This window comes from Palaemon carinicauda, chromosome 41 (assembly GCF_036898095.1).
Source record: "Palaemon carinicauda isolate YSFRI2023 chromosome 41, ASM3689809v2, whole genome shotgun sequence".
In the NCBI taxonomy this organism is placed as follows: Eukaryota; Metazoa; Arthropoda; class Malacostraca; order Decapoda; family Palaemonidae; genus Palaemon; species Palaemon carinicauda.
In genome coordinates, this window is record NC_090765.1 from 22,652,741 (window position 1) to 22,675,494 (window position 22,754).

Here is a 22,754-nt window from a genome sequence, read left to right on the forward strand (position 1 = left end):
CATATTTTGAAAAGTGTTATGATAATTTGTTGAATATGGGTGGTATAGTCTGGCAAAATTTGTATATAAAAATATGAAAGGCTTATATAAAGATCAGGATAAAGAATTAATCTTCAGATTTAGTCCAATAAGATGAAATAATGTTTCTGAAGATCAGATAGTAGAACAACACTAAAACAATAGCAGGGTAAAAGAAATTTTTAAAAGTTCAGTACTGCATAGTTAAGTCTGAAAATTTGGATCGACTGAATAATTGTTTTTTTTTTTGTGCAGTTGAAGAAATGAAATAGATATTGTTTTAAAAGTAAATTTATAATTAAGAATTACTCTAATTTTATTTTATATTTTAGATATGTTACATATAGTTAGAAGATGAATTATGAAGAAAAAATATGTGTGTGGATGATATTTTGTTCTAGACCTAATAGTACAGTATTACTGTAATACTTTGGGAGCTATTAGGATGAATAACTTCACTCCCCTTAATTTGCTTCTTCAAAATAGTTTTCATCAAGCTCTCTGTTGAGGGATTCAACAACCACAGGTCTACACACAGAAGATAGGAAAAATTATTTGCGTTATCTACATATGCATTAATCGTGTATTGAAGACCAAATCGCATATGTGTAAAGGACCACAAAAAAAAAAGTTCTGAGGAATGCCAAATATAACATCCCTGAAGTCAATATGGCGATTATAAATAACTAATTTAATTATAACACTTAGAAAAGATGATCTAAGTCACATTTGTTTAAATTAAAAACAATGGCTTCGAGATTAATGCAGTCAGAATATGTACTGAAATAAAAACAAATCTTCCTAACTTTATGACTAGAGGCAAACAATTGTAACAACTGTAAATTGCCAGAAGAGCATCATGGCCCTTGTCAAAGCCAAACAGCAAACTGGGGAACAGATGATTACTTAAAGCACATGTCTTTTTATTATAATAATCCCGTGCCATATCACTGTTCACCTATTATACCCTTAGTAGATTGCAAATTGTTTGATTCAATATATGTAACTATATATTGCCGGTTTCTGCAGCCAGTACATAGCTATGTTTGTTTCTACATAAATACAAACTATTCATTTAATAGAAGAATGCTTTCAGAGAATCTTTGTATAGCTGTTAAAACTTTAAATATTGCTGCCTTGTAAGGAAGCCCTTACCACTCAACAGGCCACTGTGCTCTCACTTTGTTACACAATACTGGAATAAGACAAGCCAGTGGAGATTTTAAGTCATCTCTCATATCTATTCTCTTAGTAGATGATTGTGAAATGCCAATGGAGTTTCACTGCTAGTCATTGCTGGTTTGATACTGGTTTAGACTTCAGAAGCTGCCAAAGTCACTCGCATATCAAACTTTTTCAATGTAAAATAAATTACTTTTATTGATAATCACCATAGATACCCTAAACTTTTAGGGTTTAGAGTTTTAAGAACCTTGGAGGTTTTGGAAATCCCTAAGGGTAATATTTTACCTGTAATGTTAAGCACCTTCATGGAATTTACTCTGTAAATTTCTGTAAAAGTTTTTCAGACTCAACACGAGAAACGTTCAAAGAGATATCGAGAGTCACTTTCTTGGCGCACAGAATGTCATAAGGTCTCTGTTTCTGCTTTTATTGAGTGATCCAAGTCCAATGCTGGCATTGGATTTGGGTTATGTTTCCCAACTTTTACTGAAAATGTTAGATCATCTAATCAAGTGTCCATTTTTACAGCTGAATGCTCTGCTATTTTAATGGTAGTCAAGGAAATATTCCAGCTACCGTATAAAGATTACGTTACTTTTGCAACTCAAGTGCGTTGATGGCAATGAACCACTTTGATTAATTGCACCCAATGATAATGGATATTCTTGCATGGCTGTATTTAAGAGATAGTTGGGGTCATGTACCAGTGAGTGTGGGTTTGATCGCGATATATTGCGCAACGTTCCTACATTGGGGGTTAGTTCCTGAAAGGGAGGGTATAGGGTTTTGAAATGAATATTGTTTGCAATCTAAGGTCATGAAGCTTGTGCTTCGTAGGTATTTGCAATGTTACCCCCAAAAATATTTAAATTCTGTTTCTGTTAGTTGAAACTAACTTTGTTGCTGCAATCATGCAGATGATAAAGGAACTGTGTTATTAACTGTCATAGGTTGTAACTTTTCAGTAGTAGCCTCTCAAAGCATGATTAAACAATTATTATACACTTCTTAAGTTGAATGTTCAAGTAAGCCTTTTGTTGTTTTTATTATCAGATTTTCAACCCGTTAAGAATGCAATTTCTCAAAGATTAAGAATTGTTATTTGTACGGATATGATATTCAAGAGGTATTGCAATACTTTAGTAGTTATATTATTTTGTAATGTACCAACTTTTGTCTATTTTTCTATACAGGAGTATAAGGAAAAAACACACGAGGATAGGTCTCTCCGACTTCGGCGGCAGACAGGTAATACTCGGTTTTAATCTGCTTTGTAATTGTCAGGTTTGTATCCATACATTGAGTTACAACTTTCATTCTATTAATACTAGGACACCCATACATGCACAACCACAAACTTATGGATATCTCCAAACACTTATCTATGTGGGCACATATTTTCTTATCTACTGATTGAGGATATTGGGGTTTTCATAGGGGTATTTCAGTCCTTCTCGGAAATAAGGTATGTTAAACCATTATTGAAGTTATTTTGCTTTTTCTTAATTATTACCTGCCATTCTGGATTACAGTGAAAATGCTCTACAATAATTTTTGCTTATATGATTATTAATGCAAAGTGCTCCTTTGACTGCTGTTTTATAAACTGTTCATGTTTTTTAATCTGATTTTTGTTGCCATGAATCTAATTCATCTATTTTCATTTTTTTGCAATTGCAGAAAGTAAGACTGAATGTGTTTCACAAAAGTAAATTTGTAATCAGGATTTGCACTTAAACTTTTAGATAAATTATATATAGTTAAATAAACATTATTAATGCAAAGATCTGTATATTAAGGAGCCACTGCCAACCTACTGACAATCATACTTTTAGTTTTGTTATGGTTTAACTTCATGCCCCATTATTTGCACCATACACTAATGTTAGCCAGATATCTCTAATGGGATTCAACAACCCTGGGTCTATATTCATGAGATAAAATTGTCGCAAAGAGTTGCATCATCTGTATATGTAACATGCCTGTTTTCTAGGCCAATTCCACATGTTCACATGTAGTATGAATAGTAATGGGTCTGGAACACTACTTAGAGGAACACCAGGTACTAGAGTCCTATTCTTACTATGGTGAACATCAATAATTACCCTTTGAAATCTGTTACTTTGAAATTAAAAGATGATGCTAATAAAAGGCCTACATAATCCCACCAGTTTAAGTTTGCAACAAGGGCCTTATAATTAACGCAGACAGTGTCTCCCTAAAATAAAGGGAAATCATACAAACTTCCTGACTACAATCAAGAGATTTCTGTACAACATTGAAGACTTTAAGAAGGTCCATGCAAAATCAAAACGGCAAACTAGGGAACAGTTGATTACCTTCACCATAACTATTTAGACATTTAGCCAAAAGACCATCAAAAACTTTAGATAGGAGAGTTATGGAAATTGGGCGGTGATCAGCAGGGCTAGAGCTACCACATTCATATTTGCCTAATGGAGTAACATTACCAATTCTTCAGCAATTGCAAAATTGCTAACTTATGGAAAATGATAGATAACTTTGAAGCTTAGAAATCAGTGGTCTTTATAAAAACAAAGGAAAAAAACATTTGGGTCTACACCTCCATAAGCATCAGGGTCCATTGAGTTTCTCATTACCTTGCTTACTATCAAACGCATTAACCAAAAGGGTTGTCTTTTCATTTGGACAATGCGTGATAGAGCCATCTGATTAAGTAAAGGAGAAGCTGTTAAGTCTACACTTGGGCACACTATTTTATCTTATTTCTCTTCCTCTAGTTTTGTTAAAGTTTTTATAATTTATATTTGAGATATTTGTCTTAATGTTGTTACTCTTCTTGAAATATTTTATTTTTCCTTGTTTCTTTTCCTCACCGGGGTAGTTTCCTTGTTGGAGCCCTTTGGCTTATAATATCTTGTTTTTCCATCTAGGGTTGTAGCGTGGCAAGTAATGATAATAATAATAATAATAATAATAATAATAATAATAATGATGATGATGATGATGATGATGATTATAATAAATATAATCATAAGAATAATAATAATTATAAAAATAATTATAATAATTATAATTATAATAATGATAATAATTATGATTATAATAATTATAATGATTATAATTATGATAATTAATAATTATAATTGATTATAGTTATAGTTATAATTATAATTATAATAATTATAATTATGATTATAACAATTATAATTATAATTATAGTTAATTATAATTATAATTATTATTATTATTATTATTATTATTATTATTATTATTATAATAATTATAATTATAATAATTATAATTATTGTAATAATAATCATATTTATAGTTATAATTATAATGATAATTATGATTATTTGATCATAATTTTAATTATCATTATAATTATAATAATAAAGATTGCAGATTTAAGGTTAGCCCACTATATTCTTGGGTGTATCAAAAAGGGTTTCTTTTGTGGTATAGGTGTGTTCCTTTTTAGTTGGAGCATAAACTCATTGAAAAACAGTTCTTAGCTGAGTATAGTTGTTTCCAAGTTGAAACCTTCAGTTTTTCTTAAAAAGCACATTTACAATTGTCATTAAACCAGGGTTCATCTATCACTTGGTACTTGAACACTTGAAAATGGATACTCTGATCATTTCTAGTGACCAAATTCTTATAAGTGTTATTTTCATTTGTTCATTTATTAGAGTATCACGTTTTAAAGATTTTCAGAGACTACTGTTATATACATTTTGTTATAATACTAGTATAGGGCTAGTAAAATCTTTATTGAGTTTTCACTTGGGTACAGAAGAAGTGCATTATTCTTTTGACCCGTTCTAACTGAATATTTACGTTGACTTACTTGACCTCACTTTTTAAGCTACATTGCCGTTCATGAGTTTTTATGAGCATGTTTTTCAACCTGGAATTGATAGAATACTTTATACTTTATTCTTATTCCTTTTATCATAATTTGTCTTCTCAACTTTGTTGCATCAGGCATTCAGAATATAACATAACGGAATTCCTTGCCAAGTTTCTAAATATTTTGCAATTCAAAATAGAATTTGGAGAATTTTTATTTTTATGCGATGTCTTGGAATGTCTACATTTTGCTAAATTCACACTGAAAATGTTCACATTTAATAACAATATCTTACAATGAAAATTAATCAGTCTCTTTTTCTGGCAGGAATTTTATTTAAATTATTTAGAATGCTTTTACATCATCTCTAGAAATATTAGCCAAAATATTTTGGTATGGGGACTTGAATAAGCTTAGAGAAATAATGTTTTTAGAAATTATGACAGTACAGTGATGTCTCAGCATACGAAAGTAATCCGCTCAGGATACGGTTTCGTATCCTGATTTTTTCATATCCTGAGTCGCGTTTTACATGTAAATAGCCTAATTCGTTCCAAGCCTTATGAAAAGACACCTTTTCTTTCATAAACACGCTAAACTGTAGTAATAAACATGCAATGCAGGCATTTCTATCGTTCAATGATTAACCCAACCGTTAAAAACAGCCTAATCCATTCCAGAAACCACCATGAGATTATTCAATAAAGGGATTTTGACGGAGGAAAAATCTATTTCTGGGAAGAGGCCTGTGATGCCCGGTGAAAAGTCCTCCTTTGTACCTTTTCTAATATAAATCTTCCAAATATACTAGAGAAAGATAAAAGCATGGAATGCAGAGGTTACAACCCTCGCGCGAACACCTTGTAGGTGTCGTGTATTTAACATAGGCGTGCGAAAACCACTATTCACAGGATGTCTTCCATTTAGATAATCCCTTCATGAATGGGGAGGGCCGTGACAGGCCCTAGAGAACACAGTTGGACTACCCCACCGACACCTACCACGCGCGCTCTCTAGGACATCCTTCTGCAAGTACATATGGCTTGGCAAGGAAAAAAGGGGGTGGGTCCGTACCAAATAACCGGGAAGGGTTTCACCGGGCGTCACAGGCCTCTTCCCAGAAATAGAATTTTCCTTCGTCAAAATCCCTTTTCTGGGGCGGCCTGTGACGGCCGGTGAAAATGTACCAGAGAATGCCTTCCAAGCCCAATACAATAATAACATAATAAGGAGAAAACAAACACCATGTAAGCCAATAATATAATATTGTAAGTAAACATAAAATCACAAACTAGCCAAAGACATAGGGGACGTAAGGCTAAAATAATATGAAGACAAGGAATCACCCGAGTGTCCAGTCGCAAAAGGTATCAATCTTACATGTCTAAGCATATCTAAACATTAAAGGAATGGTAATTACAATAACAGTTAAATCATAGCAATTAAACATGGTAAATAACTTAGGGCTAACGAACCACCCAGGAGAGTGGCGACGTGGTGTGAGAGGTGGTTAGGAGGGAGGAGAGAAGAGATGGAATAAAGAAATAATCGGAGTTTAATGGGGAGAGATAAGACTCCCCGCTGCAACCGTAGGGTATTTAAGGGCCTGTAAGTTCTTTAGATAGTGGCGTTTGAAAACCATAGGAGATTTCCAACCCGTATATTTTTTAAGGTCATCAAAGTCCATGTTCTGGAAATAATTGATGGAGGTAGCTATTGACCGTTTATCATGAGCATGGGGAAATGATTCCAGGTTAGCATGTTTAATGAAGTAGAGGATTTGTTGTCTGATGCCTTGAATGGTCATAGTACCCCCTTGTTCCCTGATAAATAAGGGGCCAGACGAGCGGGTGGCAGATCTAGCTAAAAAGGTCCTGAAAGTAGTGACTGGACACAGCGAAGGATCCTGGGGAAAAGAGATAATCTTCCAAGTGGACCACCTATTTTGCGGGTCCTCATTTTTAGCTAGGAAAGCTCTGTCTGGAGAAACCAGTACTTCGCCTGTAGGGAGGAAATCTATGTTTTCCGGGTTACGTGAGAGAGCTGCTAGTTCTGAGATTCTAGCACCTGAGGCCATAGCTGTTAGAAATAGTGTCTTCCTAAGCAGAGTGATATAAGAGCAGGTCTCATTGTCCGTGTCTGACGCAAGTTTGAGGACATTGTTCAGAGACCAAGAGACTTTTTGTGGCCGATCCAAAGGCCGAAGCCTAGCACATGCTTTTGGAATAGATGAGAAATAGGAATCCGCCAGGTTAATGTTAAACCCAACCAGGAATATCTTCTTCAAAGCTGACTTGATGGTGGTTATAGTGCTAGCTGCCAGGCCCTTGTCAAATAGGAACCTAAAGAACGAGATGGCTAAATTCGGAGTCATACGAGTATGGTCTGAATTCTTTATGAAATCTGCTAATTTCTTAACAGCCGAATCATTGATGAATTGTCGAGTCCCTTTTGTCCGCTTCGATGAAGAGAACGTTTTCCGGGTCAATGTTTGCCTCTTTATGAGCTGCAAACTTCATGAAGTCCACAAAGTTAGGGTTTTGGCTATCCTTGAGGAATCTGACACAGTCTGTGTTTGGATTACTTGGGTTAGTTTGGGGAATGGAATCCGGAAGGGTCGGAGTTTCAACTCGAGGAGGAGAGGAAACCAACTGCTCTTTGGCCAGTGAGGTGCTACTAAGGCCACTGCCCCCCGGAAGGAGCGTAGTTTGTGCAATACTTTCATTAGAAGATTCACTGGTGGAAATAGGTAAATCTTCCTCCAATGGTTCCAATCCAGGGATAATGCGTCTATGGTATAAGCCTGAGGGTCCAGGTTTGGTGTCACATAACACGGAAGTTTGTGATTCATCTGAGTTGCGAATAGATCTACCTGAAGGCCCGGAACCAGCCTGAGTATCCACCGGAATGAAATTATGTCCAGAGACCATTCTAATTCCAGTGGTTTCGTCCTGGATAGTAAGTCCGCTATCACATTCTGGACTCCAGCTAGGTGGGTTGCTGACAGGAACCAGTTCTTTTCTGTTGCCAAGGCGAAGATAGTGACCAGGATCTGATTCAGGTTGGGCGACTTGGATCCTCCTCTGTTGATGCAGTGTACTACGGCTGTGCTGTCTGACACTACTCTGATGTGGGTCGACCTCGGAGGAGAGAGTCTCTTCAGGGTCAAGAACACTGCCATGGCTTCGAGAACATTGATATGGAAGTGTTTCATGGCGGGTGACCAAGAGCCCTGAAACATCTGACGTTCGTAGTAACCCCCCCCCCATCCACTCAGAGACGCGTCTGTATGAATTGTCACTTGTGGGGGTGGGAATTGAAGAGGAACCGATTTGGAGAGGTTCTTTGGTTCGGGCCATGGCTGTCGTCTCATTTTCAAGACAGAGGGATCTTTGAGACCTTGTCTCTTAAAGGTACTGTAGCTCTCTTTCTCCAAACTCGATTGATGTCTTTGAGTTTGGCTTTCAATAGTCGATCTGTTACTGAAGCAAATTGAAGAAGGCCGAGGATTCTTTTTAAGGCTCTTCTGGACACCTGTTTGTGTTTGAGAAAATTCTTGATCTTGGAAGCTATTTCTCTTACCTTTTTGGAGGTAGAGCCAGCTTGTGCCGTGCAAGGTCCAACTGTATGCCTAACCATTCGAAGCGGTCTGATGGTAGTAGGCGGGACTTTTGGAGATTGTCCCGAAATCCCAGGTTGGCGAGAAAACGAAGTACTTTCTTCGTAGCTCTGTTGCATTCCAGGGCCGACCGAGCCCAAATGAGCCAATCGTCCAGATAAGCAACGATCTGAATCCCTTGGTTCCTGAGTTGTTCTAACGCTGTCTCTCCCAGTTTCGTGAATATCCTGGGTGCAATGTTGAGGCCGAAGGGCATGACTTTGAACGCAAAGGCTTTCCTGCCTAGACGGAAACCTAGGTAAGAAGAGAAGTTTCGAGTTATTGGTACGTGATAATAGGCGTCGGTAAGATCGATAGAGGTGGTGACGGCCCCACGGGGAAGCAGGGTCCGTACCTGAGAGATGGTCAACATCCGGAACCTGTCGCAGAGGATGTAAGAATTTAGCTTTGACAAGTCCAGGACCACTCTCAATGCCGACGAGCCTTTCTTCGGAAATGTGAACAGGCGGCCTTGGAACTTCAGCGATCGAACCCGTTTGATTGCTTTTTTCTTTAGTAACTCGGTGGTGTACTCTCAGATTGGTAGTGGGTTTCTGGAAGAAGGCCACTGGTGGAGGAGGAGAACCTTGTGACCATTTCCACCCCAAGCCTTTGGAGACTATGCTGTGAGCCCACGGACTGAAGGTCCAATGGTCTCGAAAGTGGTAAAGTCTCCCCCCTACCGGGACTATATCATTGCGAGGGAGTGAATCTAGGTCCCTTCCCTCCTCGAGAACCCCTTGTCCTAGGTCCGCCTCGTTGACGGAACTGTCCTCTAGCCCTGTAGCTACCTCTCTGGTGTCCACGAAAGGGACCTGAGGGTTCGTAGCTAGGGTTGTATGCGGGTGAGGGCATCCAAACGGGGTTGGGTTGAGTACCTGCCTTACCTTACCTTACCTTATTTTTTTGTTTGGGTTCCCCCAGGTCCCTCAGTGTGAGGCACTTCGTATATCCACCAGAGAGTTGCTAATGCATCTTCCGGTGTATTTTGCATCTTCCAGTCTTGGATGGTCTGGGATGCATCTTAGGTATTTATCGAGCTTATTCTTAAACACATCTACGCTCACTCCTGATATGTTTCTTAGATGAGCTGGCAGCACATTAAATAGTCGCTGCATTATCGATGCTGGTGTGTAGTGGATTAATGTCCTGTGCGCCTTTCTTAGTTTACCTGGTATATTTTTTGGCACTATTAATCTACCTCGGCTTGCTCTTTCTGATATTTTTAGCTCCATGATGTTTTCAGTGATTCCCTCGATTTGCTTCCATGCTTGTATTATCATGTAGCGTTCTCTTCTCCTTTCTAGACTGTATAGTTTTAAAAATTTCAGTCTTTCCCAGTAGTCAAGGTCCTTAACTTCTTCTATTCTAGCAGTATAGGATATTTGCGCAATATCCTTTTGGTAGTGTGGGTACCATATCACATTGCAGTACTCGAGTGTACTACGTACATAGGTTTTGTAAAGCATAATCATGTGTTCAGCTTTCCTTGTTTTAAAGTGTCTGAATAACATTCCCATTTTTGCTTTACATTTAGCCAACAGTGTTGCTATTTGGTAGTTGCATAACATATTCCTATTTAACATTACACCAAGGTCTTTAATTGCTTCCTTGTTTGTGATTGTCTCATTATTAGGTCCCTTGTATGCATATACCATTCCTTCTCTGTTTCCATAATTTATTGATTCGAATTTATCGGAGTTAAATACCATCCTATTTATCTCCGCCCATTCATATATTTTGTTTAGATCTCTTTGTAGTGAGTTCCTATCTTCATCACAAGTAATTTCTCTACTTATTCTTGTGTCATCGGCGAAACTTCTCACTACGGAGTTTTCAACATCACAGTCTATGTCTGAGATCATAATAACAAACAGCAGTGCAGCTAATACCGTACCTTGTGGCACACCAGATATTACCTGGGCTTCATCTGATTTCTCGTCATTTGCAACCACTATCTGTTTTATGTTTTGCAGGAATTCTTTTACCCATTTTCCTATCTTTCCCACAATATTATACTTTCTCATTTTTTTCCAATATGTTATGGTCTACCTTGTCAAAGGCTTTTGCAAAATCTAGATAGATCACATCTGTGTCTTTTTCATTTATCATATTTTTCTATATGTTTTCATAGTGTGCTATCAGTTGGGTCTGTGTACTTTTTCCAGGCACGAAACCGTGTTGACCCATATTAAACAAATTATTTTTAACCAAATGGTTCATTATTTTCTTTTTTATTACCCTCTCATACACTTTCATAATATGTGATGTTAGACTAACAGGTCTATAATTGCTAGCCTCTAGTCTTGATCCACTTTTGAAGATAGGGGTTATATAAGCTAATTTATGTTTAACATATATCTCGCTCATATCTACACTATGTCTTAGCAGTATTGCAAGCAGCTTCGCGATAGTGTTTGCAGTTTTTTTTAACAAAATCGCTGGAACTCCATCTGGTCCGGCTGCCGATCCATTTTTAATTTCGTTTATAGGCGTGGCAATATCTGCTTCATTAATATCTATATCCGTTAGATATTCAACATTTTCTTCTCTCATTTCTGTTTCATTATTCTCATTCGCAATTCTTGGTGTGAACTCACTCTTATATTTTTCTGCTAATATGTTACATATTTCCTTTTTTTCATTCGTTAGCCGTCCTTCAATTCTTAGAGGGCCTATTTCTAATCTCCCTTTATTCATTTTTTTGCATAGGAGTGAAGTACTTTGGGGTTTCTTTTTATATTTTGAAGTGTCCTTTCTTCTAAGTCCCTTTTTTCATTTTCTTTCGACTGTGTAATCTTTTGTTCTGCATTTTCTATCTTACATATTATTTCCCTCATTTTCCACACATTTTTTTCTTTTGAAAGATTTTTCTTCCACAAGATTTTTCTTCCACTTTCTAATTTTCTGAAATAAGATCCTTCTGTCTCTTGGTATGCACGTCTTTTGTTTATTGTTTTTTTTTCGGTACATATTTTTCAACAATTTTCTCTAGTATTTTGTACAGTATGTCCGTATTTACCTGTATATTATCACTTACAAATACATTTTTCCATTCTTTATTCAGTTCTTCATTTATTTCTGACCATTTTATATTCTTACTGTAAAAATTATATTTTCCATATCCTTCCCAAAGTTTTGTGCTTTTATTAATTCTGCGATCACTTGCTTTGGAATGGACTATCAATTCTATGACATTGTGGTCTGAAATTCCCGTGTTATACACTATTATTTCTTTAACATAATTCACCTCATTCACAAATACTAGATCTAGGACATTTTCCTTTCTTGTTGGAATGTGGTTTATTTGTTGCATATTATGTTTTAATAGCATATCTTGAAGCTTTTCAAATTGCCTCTTATCTTCTGCGCTACTATTACTATCTTTTTTATATGTATACATACAACCACTTTCTTCTATCCGTTCTTTCCAATCCACGAAAGGAAAGTTAAAATCTCTGGATAGGAGTATATTCCAGTCTTTATGGTTTCTACATATATCATCTATTTTTTCTATTATTATGTCTAACTCCTTAGTGTTTGGGGGTCTGTAAACTACAATATTCACTAGTTTTTCAAATTCAAATTCTACCGCAATCAATTCACATTCTGTGTTGCTGTATTTTTCACAGACTTTTCCTTGATTTATGTCTCTTCCATATATTGCGGTTCCCCCTTGATTCCTATTTTTTCTGTCTGATCTACAAGTTTGGAAACCCTTTATCTGGTCATCGCTGCCAGTCTCTTGGGAATACCATGTTTCACTTATATTTAATATATCTATTTTTTCAATTTGGGTTAGTTCTTCTAAGAACTCTATTTTCCTTTTAGAGTTACTCGTGACTAAACCCTATGCATTCATCACTATTATGGTTTGTGTTTCATCCCCATTATTTAATATTGGTAATAATATGGATTCTCCCATGCTTCCTTCCTGTTCTGATATGATGTTCTTTTCTTCATTTCCCGGAATTCTGCCATTAAAAAATCCAACTTTTCTATTATATTTACTCTTTCGCCTTCATATTTATTTTTGTGTGTATACCTGCAATTGTCCCCATATCTGCACCAACCCCTGGCATTATAGATGCATTCTTTGTAGTTGGGCTCTAAATGTGCAGGTTTGGGTTGAAAGGCCTCATATCTTGGGGCTCTTGGTTCATAGCGCGGTATATACACGGCCTGCTTTTTTGTTTCTTTTTTGCTTTCATTTTTCTTTTCAGTTTGCTGAGTTTTCTTACTTTCATTCATGGTTGCAGGATGCATATATCGACATTTTTTGTTGTAACTGCAACCTTTTCCTTCTTTTAGGTTTTTGTATATTTTTGGATGGAGATCTCTGCATTTGTCTCCATATCCGTCTAAATACGCACATTTACCATATATTTCATAATTATGGCATATCTTTGGATGCTTGTAGTAGCATCTTTCGCCAAATCTGCAATTCCCTCTTTTCAGCATATTGCAGACTATATCCTTCTTTTCTATTTTTTCTTGTTCTTGCTCTTCCCTAAAATTATGTAGGTCCGGGTAGTCTCTCTTGGGTCTATTATTTGTTTCCATTTGGTAGTTTATTTCTTCATAAGTATGTTGTTGGATGGCATCATAGGTTATATCAATGATTTCTTCTGCATCCTTGCACATATCCTGTTCATTGTTCTCTTCTTCTTTTTCTTCTTCTTCTTCTTCTGTTTCTTCTTCTTCCTCTTCTTTATCTTCAACTATTTGCAGATTTAGTCTCGACTTAATTATATTTTCTATCCAGACTAAGCATGTTGAGCAGAATACCTTTGTGTCTTTATTTTTTATTTTTTGCTGTATTTCAGCATATGTGGGGTGTGTTGGAACATGACAGGCATCACATTTTCTAATCAATTGTTGAGGATTATTAATGGAATACCATATCTTACTTGTATTACACCATTTTGGCATTCTTTTTCCCATTGCATCAATCAGCATATTCACCATATTGGACTTCTTATTGTTCTTTGATGGAATGTGTTGATTGATGTAGACTTTCTTTATAAGTCTCTTTATCACTTGGATCTTCTTTGGAATTTCCACAGATTTGCTCCAGTTTATTGGATCATATTGTTTCAATATGTCTGCGAATATTTTTCCGTCAAACTGGTTGACGTTACCAGTGACCTCTGTTATCAGACGCTCGAGCTCCTGTTTCGCCAACTCATGGAATTTACTTTTGCTGAGTCCAGCGATGTCTCTCCAAGCCTTGCCCGTGTTGTACATAGCCATCTTGATTAGATTTTTAGTAATTTACAAGATAACTATTCTATGCCGACGTTTTATCCCACTTCTCTGACCTCAAACTAATCACTGACTATTCACGAAAACTTGTAGCTATATTGCACTCGATAGCCTTTTGTTATCCGCGTTAAATCAGGATATTTATAGGGTCGCAAAAGTGTAATCACTCACCGGCACACAGATACAAAACTGAGAGCATTGGGGGAGCATTGAGGTAGACCACCTGTTGAGGGTGCTTCGGTTGTAGAGTCGACGAAGCAGCGGGAGACTGTGAAGACGAGTGGGTAACCGACTATTGATGGTAGTGACCTCGGCTCGTCTTGTAAGGGGCAAACCTCTGTTTCTTCCTGAAGAAGGTTTGCTTTTGAACCTCAACCCTCCTTTTGGCAGTGAGGCCCCACCTCGCTTACAAATTTTGGTTTGCTCTCTCAGCGTCTTGTAGAACCTTGTTCACCACCTCCTGAGGAAAAAGGTTCTTAGCCCAGCAGGGGGAAGCTATCAGTCTGTTCGGTTCATACCTGATCGAGGCCTCAGATAGAACGTGTTTCCTGCAACTAACCCGAGCTGAACAAAACTCGTGTAAGTCGATTTGGAAGGACAGAGACAGGTTCTTTGTGAATACCCGGAACAAGGTCTCGGTCGGATAAAGCGAGGCTAGAGACTCCACGGAGGTAATGGAGTGGAGAGACCTAGCTAACCTATTCCATGCCTCAAACTCAGTCTTGAGATTTTCTAGTAATTTGGAAAGCTTCTCGGAAAACAGATTAGAGGCGCAGTCTGGGTCTAACTTCCCTACTGTGAAAGTAGAGGGGGCATCATCCCAGATAGTAACGGTGCTCGGGATGAGCATGGAGGTGGGGTCCGTCACTTTAAGAGCCAGCATGGCAGAACCTTCTTTGATAGCTTGAAAAGTAAGACCTGCCACTTTATCTGTAATAGGCAAGGTAATAACTGGAGAAGCTGTAAATATGGTGTAGGCTCCTTTGTGTGGGGTGAGCTTGGAATTAGTGCACCCCCAGTCCAACAACGTCCTGGCCCAGAGAGCTTGGGCCTGCTCTTTAGGAAATATTACCGTTTCCTTCGGTACCTTGTCTAACCTAACCAAGGCATGTTTTTTCAAACGGATGAAGCCGTTGAATGGGAATTCTAGTCCCGGAGGGTAAAATTCTAGGTCCTCTAAAGGGCGGGTGCCTATGCCCTCCAGAGTTATGGCACCATCTATATATGGAGCATGTAAGGCAAACCTCCAAGGGTTGTTTTTATCTAAAGGGGGTAACTTCGATGCGTCTGGGGCTGAAGGAGGAGGCATCTGAGTTCCGGAACGGATCAGACTCGCCACCATATCTTCGGATCAGACTCGCCACCATATCTTTGAGCTCCGTCATAGCTCCTTGGTCTGTCCTAGACTGTTGTTGTATATGCTGTTGTATCTGCTCTTTCACAATATCCCTGACCATGGTGGCGGATAAAGCGGGCTCCCGAGCCCGATCCGCTAACGAAGCTCTGGACTTAGCGGACTTCGACGTTTTAGGAGTCACGGTTTTAGGTACAGTAATATGAACATCAGGATACTTTGAGGGTCCCGGGACCGGTGACACTGATAATGGCAAAGCTGAAGGCTTAAAGTTACGTTGTGGCTTCACCTTGGGTCGTACAGGAACGGAGGGACCTCGAGGAGAAGCCGTAGGTTTATCAAAGCCGTGAAAGGAAGCAGTAGAGGAAGGAGTGTGGGGTGAAAGGGGGTCCACCAACTCATCACCACCTACCTGCTCATCCATGGGTTCGTCGTCCAGATCTAGAAAGGGCTCGTCCTCCGTCACTAAAACCTCTTCCTCCGTTAGAATGGTTGCTCTAACTGCCTCAATTAACGGGGTCGCTGTCTCCGGTGGAACTGCTGCAGTAGTAGAGCCTGGGAATAGGCGAGAAGCCATGTCTCCATCAAGGAGATAGGGTGCGCCAGACGCCGCTTTCCTCCCAAAACCTGACACCCAAGGACGGAGAGTAGCTCTTGCCTCCCGGAGAGATTCATCATCAGCCTGAAAGAGGAGAGGGGATTAATGATGAAGCAACAATCGATGTAAATATATAAAGACCAATTAATTCCTCGCAAAGGATATTAACAGGAACAAACTAGAACCAACTTACCTCCTTGCTCAGGAGTAGGGATGACAGCTCATAGCAGAGCATGCATGACTCCAGAAACCATACCATGTAGGGGGGCTTGTCCCGGTTCCCGAGAGAAGGATATGGCGCAATGTGCATGGGACCGGCATAGATCATGGCCCATGGGATCAGTAAAGGCAGCGGAGCAGCCCTTGGCAGCGCAGCGGACTTTCTGTAAAAGAAAGAAGACATAAGTCTGGGTGTTCCTTGAGATTCTGATCAGTGACATATGAATCCACAGAAAACAATTAAATCTTAATTGTGTGTCAGTACGGTAGTAGCTAACACCTTGATATGTTAAGAAATTATATTAATAACCAGTAACCACGTAACATGAAACTATAGACTTCATCGGTATCACATTGTTAACTCCGGTCCTGATCGTCTGATTGATCTCTGTTTGTACCGGAGATCCGGTGACAAAGGCCCGTCATCGTGATATCGTGACCGTCAGCGGTACGATAACATTAACCTCAATTCTGAATGGCTGTGTTATCTCCAGTGAAGCCGGAGATTTGATGAAAAAAGGGGCCGTAATAGTGTAATTGTGATCAAACATGACAAAGGTTCGTGTGCAAAAGGCCTCAGCCGGAGTCTGAGTGCCGGATTTCACCGTTGCACTCCAAATATCTGACTAGTTCTCACCCAATGAGTATCCATTATAGCGGAGTATAACTCAAGGCGGAGCTAAGGGTGTCGGCATAAAACGACTCCAATTAATGACTCATACACTAACGTAACCTATTAATAGTGCTAGCTTTATTAACAGTAACCACATCAATAAAACGTGTATATCATTAAGCGTAATATCATCAACTCGGAGAATAAGAGGAGGTAGGAATAACTCATGATCATAAAAAAACGGAAAACGGGAAATCCATCTCTCTTACTCGAGCTAATAAAGAAAACGAGAGAAGGGGTAACTCGTAACTGTAGAACAGAAAACGAGCACTCTATGCTCTCGCTCTCAAGGTTACATAATAAAAAACCAACATCACACAATAATATGATAAGAAAAATAATAAAATTGATTGCTTTTTTCTTAGTAATTGTAATAACCAAGAACGAAGAATAACGACAACGTAACAAATTAACAAAGATATAGTCTAAATCGAGCACCTTCCTGAGGCGAGTACAAAACTATAATAAAGAATAAATCGCTATTCTTCGTAGGTCCAAATTGGACTTGCTAGCAAATAAATACCCTAGTAAAAACTAATAATAAATAATGATAATAAAATTGGTCATAAAATGTAAGTGATATAACCTAGATGACAGAGTACCAGATGGGCAATAATAACTTGAAAATTTACTGAAGCGAACACAACCCAAAATGGCTGCCGATACCGAGGCAGGCCAATCGTTTCCAAAACTAAAATCCACAATACTGGAAACAGAACAAATGCCCGGTACTGCAATAAACTGTCAAAACAAACTATGGTACTTAACATTGGTAAAGGTGAAGTAGCAACGTCAGTCATGTTGAATTAACGACAAACACTTCGAAAAACACTGAGCAAAAAATTATCAACTTTGCGGGCAAGTCCAAAACAGAAGGATGTCCTAGAGAGCGCTCGTGGTAGGTGTCGGTGGGGTAGTCCAACTGTGTTCTTTAGGGCCCGTCATGGCCCTCTCCATTGATGAAGGGATTATCTAAATGGAAGACAGCCTGTGAATAGTGGTTTTCGCACGCCTTTGTTAAATACACGACACTTACAAGGTGTTCTCGCGAAGGTTGTAACCTCTGCATTCCATGCTTTTATCTTTCTCTAGTATATTTGGAAGATCTATATTAGAAAAGGTACAAAGAAGGACTTTTCACCGGCCATCACAGGCTGCCCCAGAAATGTCGTTATAGCCTAGTTATCCCCTCCAAGCCCTAAGAAAACGGTCCGTTTTCTTTACTACTGTATAAAAGTTACGGTACTGTATGTAAAGCGTTCGGATCAGTGAAGGTGTATTGTTACCTGTACACCTAAATTAAGGGTTGATACCCTGAAAAAAAAGGTACAGTTAATTAACAAAAAAGTTGAAACTTTTTAAAATTACTCTCAGCAACGAGTTGAGATCTCGCAAGCTTTTCGTATCCTGAAAATGTTTTCGTATACTGGGGCATAAAAATCTTCATATCGCTTAACGTATCCTGAATTTTTCGTAAGCAGAAACTTTCGTATCCAGAGGTATCACTGTATATAGATTTGAGAGAACCAGTAATAGGTGGTTACCCATTTCTATAACAAACTTTGTTCATATAATTTTCCATTAGATACAAATTCAGTACTGGTGTTTCCCTTTGGAACTAACTTTCCAGGTGCTGAGCTATTGGTAATTTGCCAATTCAGTTCTTTAATTTCAGTGGTTAACTTCAAGTCAATGTAGTAATTATCAAAAAGACTTGAACTTCAAAAAAAATATGTGATCCAAAGAGTGCACTTCAGTCAGATGTAAAATTTAAATTCTAAGCTTCCTACAAGAGATTTTGATTTATTTTAGAATGGCTATCTTTATGAGAAATTAGAGGATAGTGCCTTTAAATATCTAGTGAAAATGACTTGAGACAATTTCCCCTATAGCCTGAAGGTATTTTCTTCCTTGTCAGAAATGTAATATAAAACATTGTAATACCCTTGTTTAAGATCCTGGTTAGCAGAAAGCCAGAAAATGCAAAAATTGTCAGGTAAAGGTGCAGTGCATGAAACAAATAATGTAACCAGTCGTCAATATGTCATTTATAGGGATGGTGCTGAATTTGAAAAGCTGCCATGTTGATGTAGTAGCTTAACAACTGTGGGGTGGAAAATTTAATCCTCTTTTATTCTTAATATTTGTAAAAAAAATACCTTTATGAATCCCAGTCATGTACAATATATGCCTATAAAAAGGGAAAGAGGGAATGCTAGAAAGACTGGGATGTGAATGGTAAAAAATGGGAACAGAAGTTTTTACTTTGGACTGGGGCCAACTTTTAGGAATAAGTCTAATCACTTGTACCAGTAGTTCCTGCTGAATTAGTGTCAGTTTAAGGAACTCCTGCTGGCACCCTTTCAAGTTTCCTTGCAGCATTTATTGTGAACTGAATGTAGTGAAAGGGGTTGCTATCATGATAAGCAAAGTGTGTCTTAGTCAGGGCCACCTATACTAGGTTGGTTTGCTGTGAGAAACCAGACAAAAATCTCCCACCATCACCTATCTGCACCCACAAGCTTGGTGAGGAAAACTGTCCAAACCTCTAACCTAAAATGAACATGCCTGAGGGATATGTTGGACTAGAAACGGCTGAATTGTTGTTATTGTCTTCCATCTATTTTGTCTGAATTTGTTTTTCTGGAAGTGTGCAATATTCAATATTAAATGCATCATTATAGAAGGGTGATCAACTTTTCTTCTGAATGTGAGGGTAGTTGAAATCTGCAATATCGTTTGGTCTTTCTTTGTCAGTAAATTCATTCAATCTTGTTATGGCTGGGGGGCAACCCATTAAAAATCAAAATATTTATTTATTACTAGAGTACAGTACTGTATTATGATGCTGTACTCACTCCATATTTAGAAACTATAAACAAGTGGTAAGGACATAGCTCAAGGGAAATATTAAGTCTTCTGAAATAAAGGTTGCTACAATATACAATTGTATGTAATAAGCTTTCCTGAAATAGGCTACACATATAGGTACACACCCACCTAAAATTACCGTTTGCGCTTAAAGTTTACCGCGCTGTTAATCCCTGAAGGTTGTGAAGGAGATGATCTGTTTACTTGTGGCAAATCGGGAACAGTCGTTTGTGCAGATCAGAGATGTGATGGCTCCGGCGATTGTCCAGATAATGAAGATGAAGAAGGCTGTGGTATGTATGACTCTTGTTTTGCTTAATATGTAGTATGGTGTAAATCTTGCCTATTATAAATGCTATTCTTTGTTACTTACACATAGTGCTTGTGACCTTTAGAAGAACAGTGGAAATAGGTCATACATATTTGTGATAGTTATGAAGTTTTTAAGTGAATTTTATTATATTTGCCTTATGAAAATTAATGTAAATCATTTTAACAATAATGGCTATTAAATGATTGTGGGTCTCATTTCTATTATATTTAAATAATCATCTTGTTATATGACCTTGTGTATCACATTTGAACATTATGGACTAAGAGATGACAACTTGGTTATGTTTTTAAGAAAAGGTTGCTACTATTTACATCTTTTCTAACTTGAAGGTATAGGGTAATCTAGAAATTTCCATTCTTTACCCCTCAGATTGAGCTTCTTTGAATTAGAAAGGTGTAGATAAGATGACACAATAAAAAGAAAAAACAGAATATCAAGGATGAATTTAGAGTATTACGGTAACTTGGTTTGAATGTGTACATCTGAGACACATACTTCATAACACAATGTAACACAATGAGGCTCCCTTGGTACGAGGGGATATAGCAGGCTGAACTCTAAGGTCCTTTCAAGAATGAGAAAATGCTTTCAGAGTTCTGATATGAGAAACTTCTATTATTATTATTATTATTATTATTATTATTATTATTATTATTATTATTATTATTACTAGCTAAGCTACAATCCTTGGAAAAGCAAGATGCTATAAGCCCAAGGGCTCCAACAGGGAAAAATAGCCCAGTGAAGAAAGGAAGTGGGGAAGTAAACGATATAAGAAGAATGAAAAATTAAAATAGGATATTTTAAAAACATTAACAATATTAAAACAAATATGTGATATATAAACTATAAAAGGGATTTTGACGTAGGAAAAATCTATTTCTGGGCGAGGGACCTGTGCCGCCCAGTGGATAAGCTCCATTTAGCACTTATTCTTAGGTAATTTACTGCTAAATATACCAGAGAAAAAATGTAAAGGAGTGCTAGGTTAACTAGCTCGCTCACCTATTGGTGTCGGTATAAAATTGGACTTTAATCCAGAGGTCCCGCACTATTTAGATTCATCCACGACAAAGACCCCAATAGAGGAGAGCCGTTCAACCTCACTCGGCACCACCAACTCTGCATCCGCTCAGAACCCAACTCCTTAGCACCCAAAGTTTGGGGACTCCAAGGGAGAGGAGCTGGGAGGGTTCACTGGGCGGCACAGGTCCCTCGCCCAGAAATAGATTTTTCCTACGTCAAAATCCCTTTTCTGGGCTCGAACCTGTGCCGCCCAGTGAATCTATGCAAGAGAAATGTCACCAAACTTGCAAAATAAAGGAAAAACATAAGCGTAAGGAACATACAAGATGCTTTAATCAGAGATGAGTGCCAAAAAACAATTATAAGGGTGTCTTAAAAGGAACATAAATCCACTTGGTAGAACAACTGACAAACAAGGTAAGGTATAATAATGCCGTGAGTGATAATATATACAGATACTCAGGAGTTAAAGATTTACAAATATAATAATAGTACTCAGGTGCGAAACCAACGAATACAAATAGGGTATAAATGAGGCAGGTAAGGGGGAGAGATAAAGTGACAGGGAATTAACATGTGAGTTACCTGGGAGTAACTACGCTCCCTGCAGCTACTGTAGAAAATTTTAGGGCTTCCAAATGTTTAAGGTAGTGTTTCTTGAACACTGACGGTGATTTCCACCCTGTATACCTGGAAAGGTCCGTAAAATTCATGTGGTGAAAAAAGTTCACCGAAGTAGCAACCGCTCTGATATCATGTGCAAGAGGAAAAGAGCCAGGGCTAGCTTGTTTAATAAAATACAAAATTTGTTGCCTGATCCCTTTAATGGTAATGGTACCACCTTGTTCTCTAACGAATAGAGGCCCCGAGGAGTTAGAGGAGGTCCGGGATAAATAAGACCTAAGAGTAGCAACAGGGCACAGAGACGGATCTTGCGTGAGGGGAACAATTTTCCAGGAGGACCATCTGTTCTGAGGGTCTTCGTTCTTAGCCAAAAAGAATTTGTTAGGCGAAAGAAGGACCTCTCCCGAAGGAAGGAACTCAATATGACCCGGGTCTCTTGACAAGGCTGCCAGTTCAGAAATTCTTGCCCCGGAAGCCAAGCTCACCAGGAAAAGTGTTTTCCTGAGAAGGGGAATGTAACCACAAGAACTGTTAATGGTATCAGAAGCCAATTTGAGTACATCATTAAGGAACCAGGTCACCGGGGTAGGACGAGTAACCGGTTTCAGTCTGGCACAAGCTTTCGGAATTGAAGCTAACAAAGAGTCGGTTAAGTCTATGTTAAAACCTACTAGGAAGATCTTTTTCAAAGCAGATTTAATAGTGGTGATAGTATTGGCTGCCAGACCTGATTCTAATAAAGTTCTAAAGAAAGTGACTGTAAGGTTCAAGTTCATACAGTGCACGTCTGAGTCCATCAAAAATTTTGCCAACTTTTTAACTGCAGAATCATATTGGCGGATGGTGGAATCCCGTTTATCTGATTCTAGAAACAAGGTGTTTTGAGGATCAATATTGGCACCATGCATGGCCGCAAACTTCATGAAGTCCATAAAGTTAGGGCGCTCTGAATGTTTGAGAAAGCGTACACAACGCGTGTTTGTACTATCTGAGACAGAACCGGATTGGGTATCGGGTGAGGATATAGTCTCAACTCTCGCAGGAGAGGATACCAGTTGCTCTTGGGCCAATTGGGTGCGACCAAGGCTACT

The 22,754-nt window shown here is 38.2% G+C and overlaps 1 protein-coding gene across 3 annotated transcripts in view; it reads left to right on the forward strand.

Moving 5' to 3' along the window:
• Positions 1–22,754, forward strand: part of LOC137632323 (atrial natriuretic peptide-converting enzyme-like) — a 229,331-nt gene that overhangs the window by 18,754 nt on the left and 187,823 nt on the right. For 2 of the 3 annotated variants that reach the window (XM_068364244.1, XM_068364247.1), the window contains exons 3-4: positions 2,397–2,451; positions 19,859–19,972. In XM_068364244.1, the coding sequence (XP_068220345.1) occupies positions 2,397–2,451; positions 19,859–19,972 (169 nt within the window). The remainder of the gene's footprint in view (positions 1–2,396; positions 2,452–19,858; positions 19,973–22,754) is intronic. The other variant, XM_068364245.1, reaches the window with a different exon arrangement.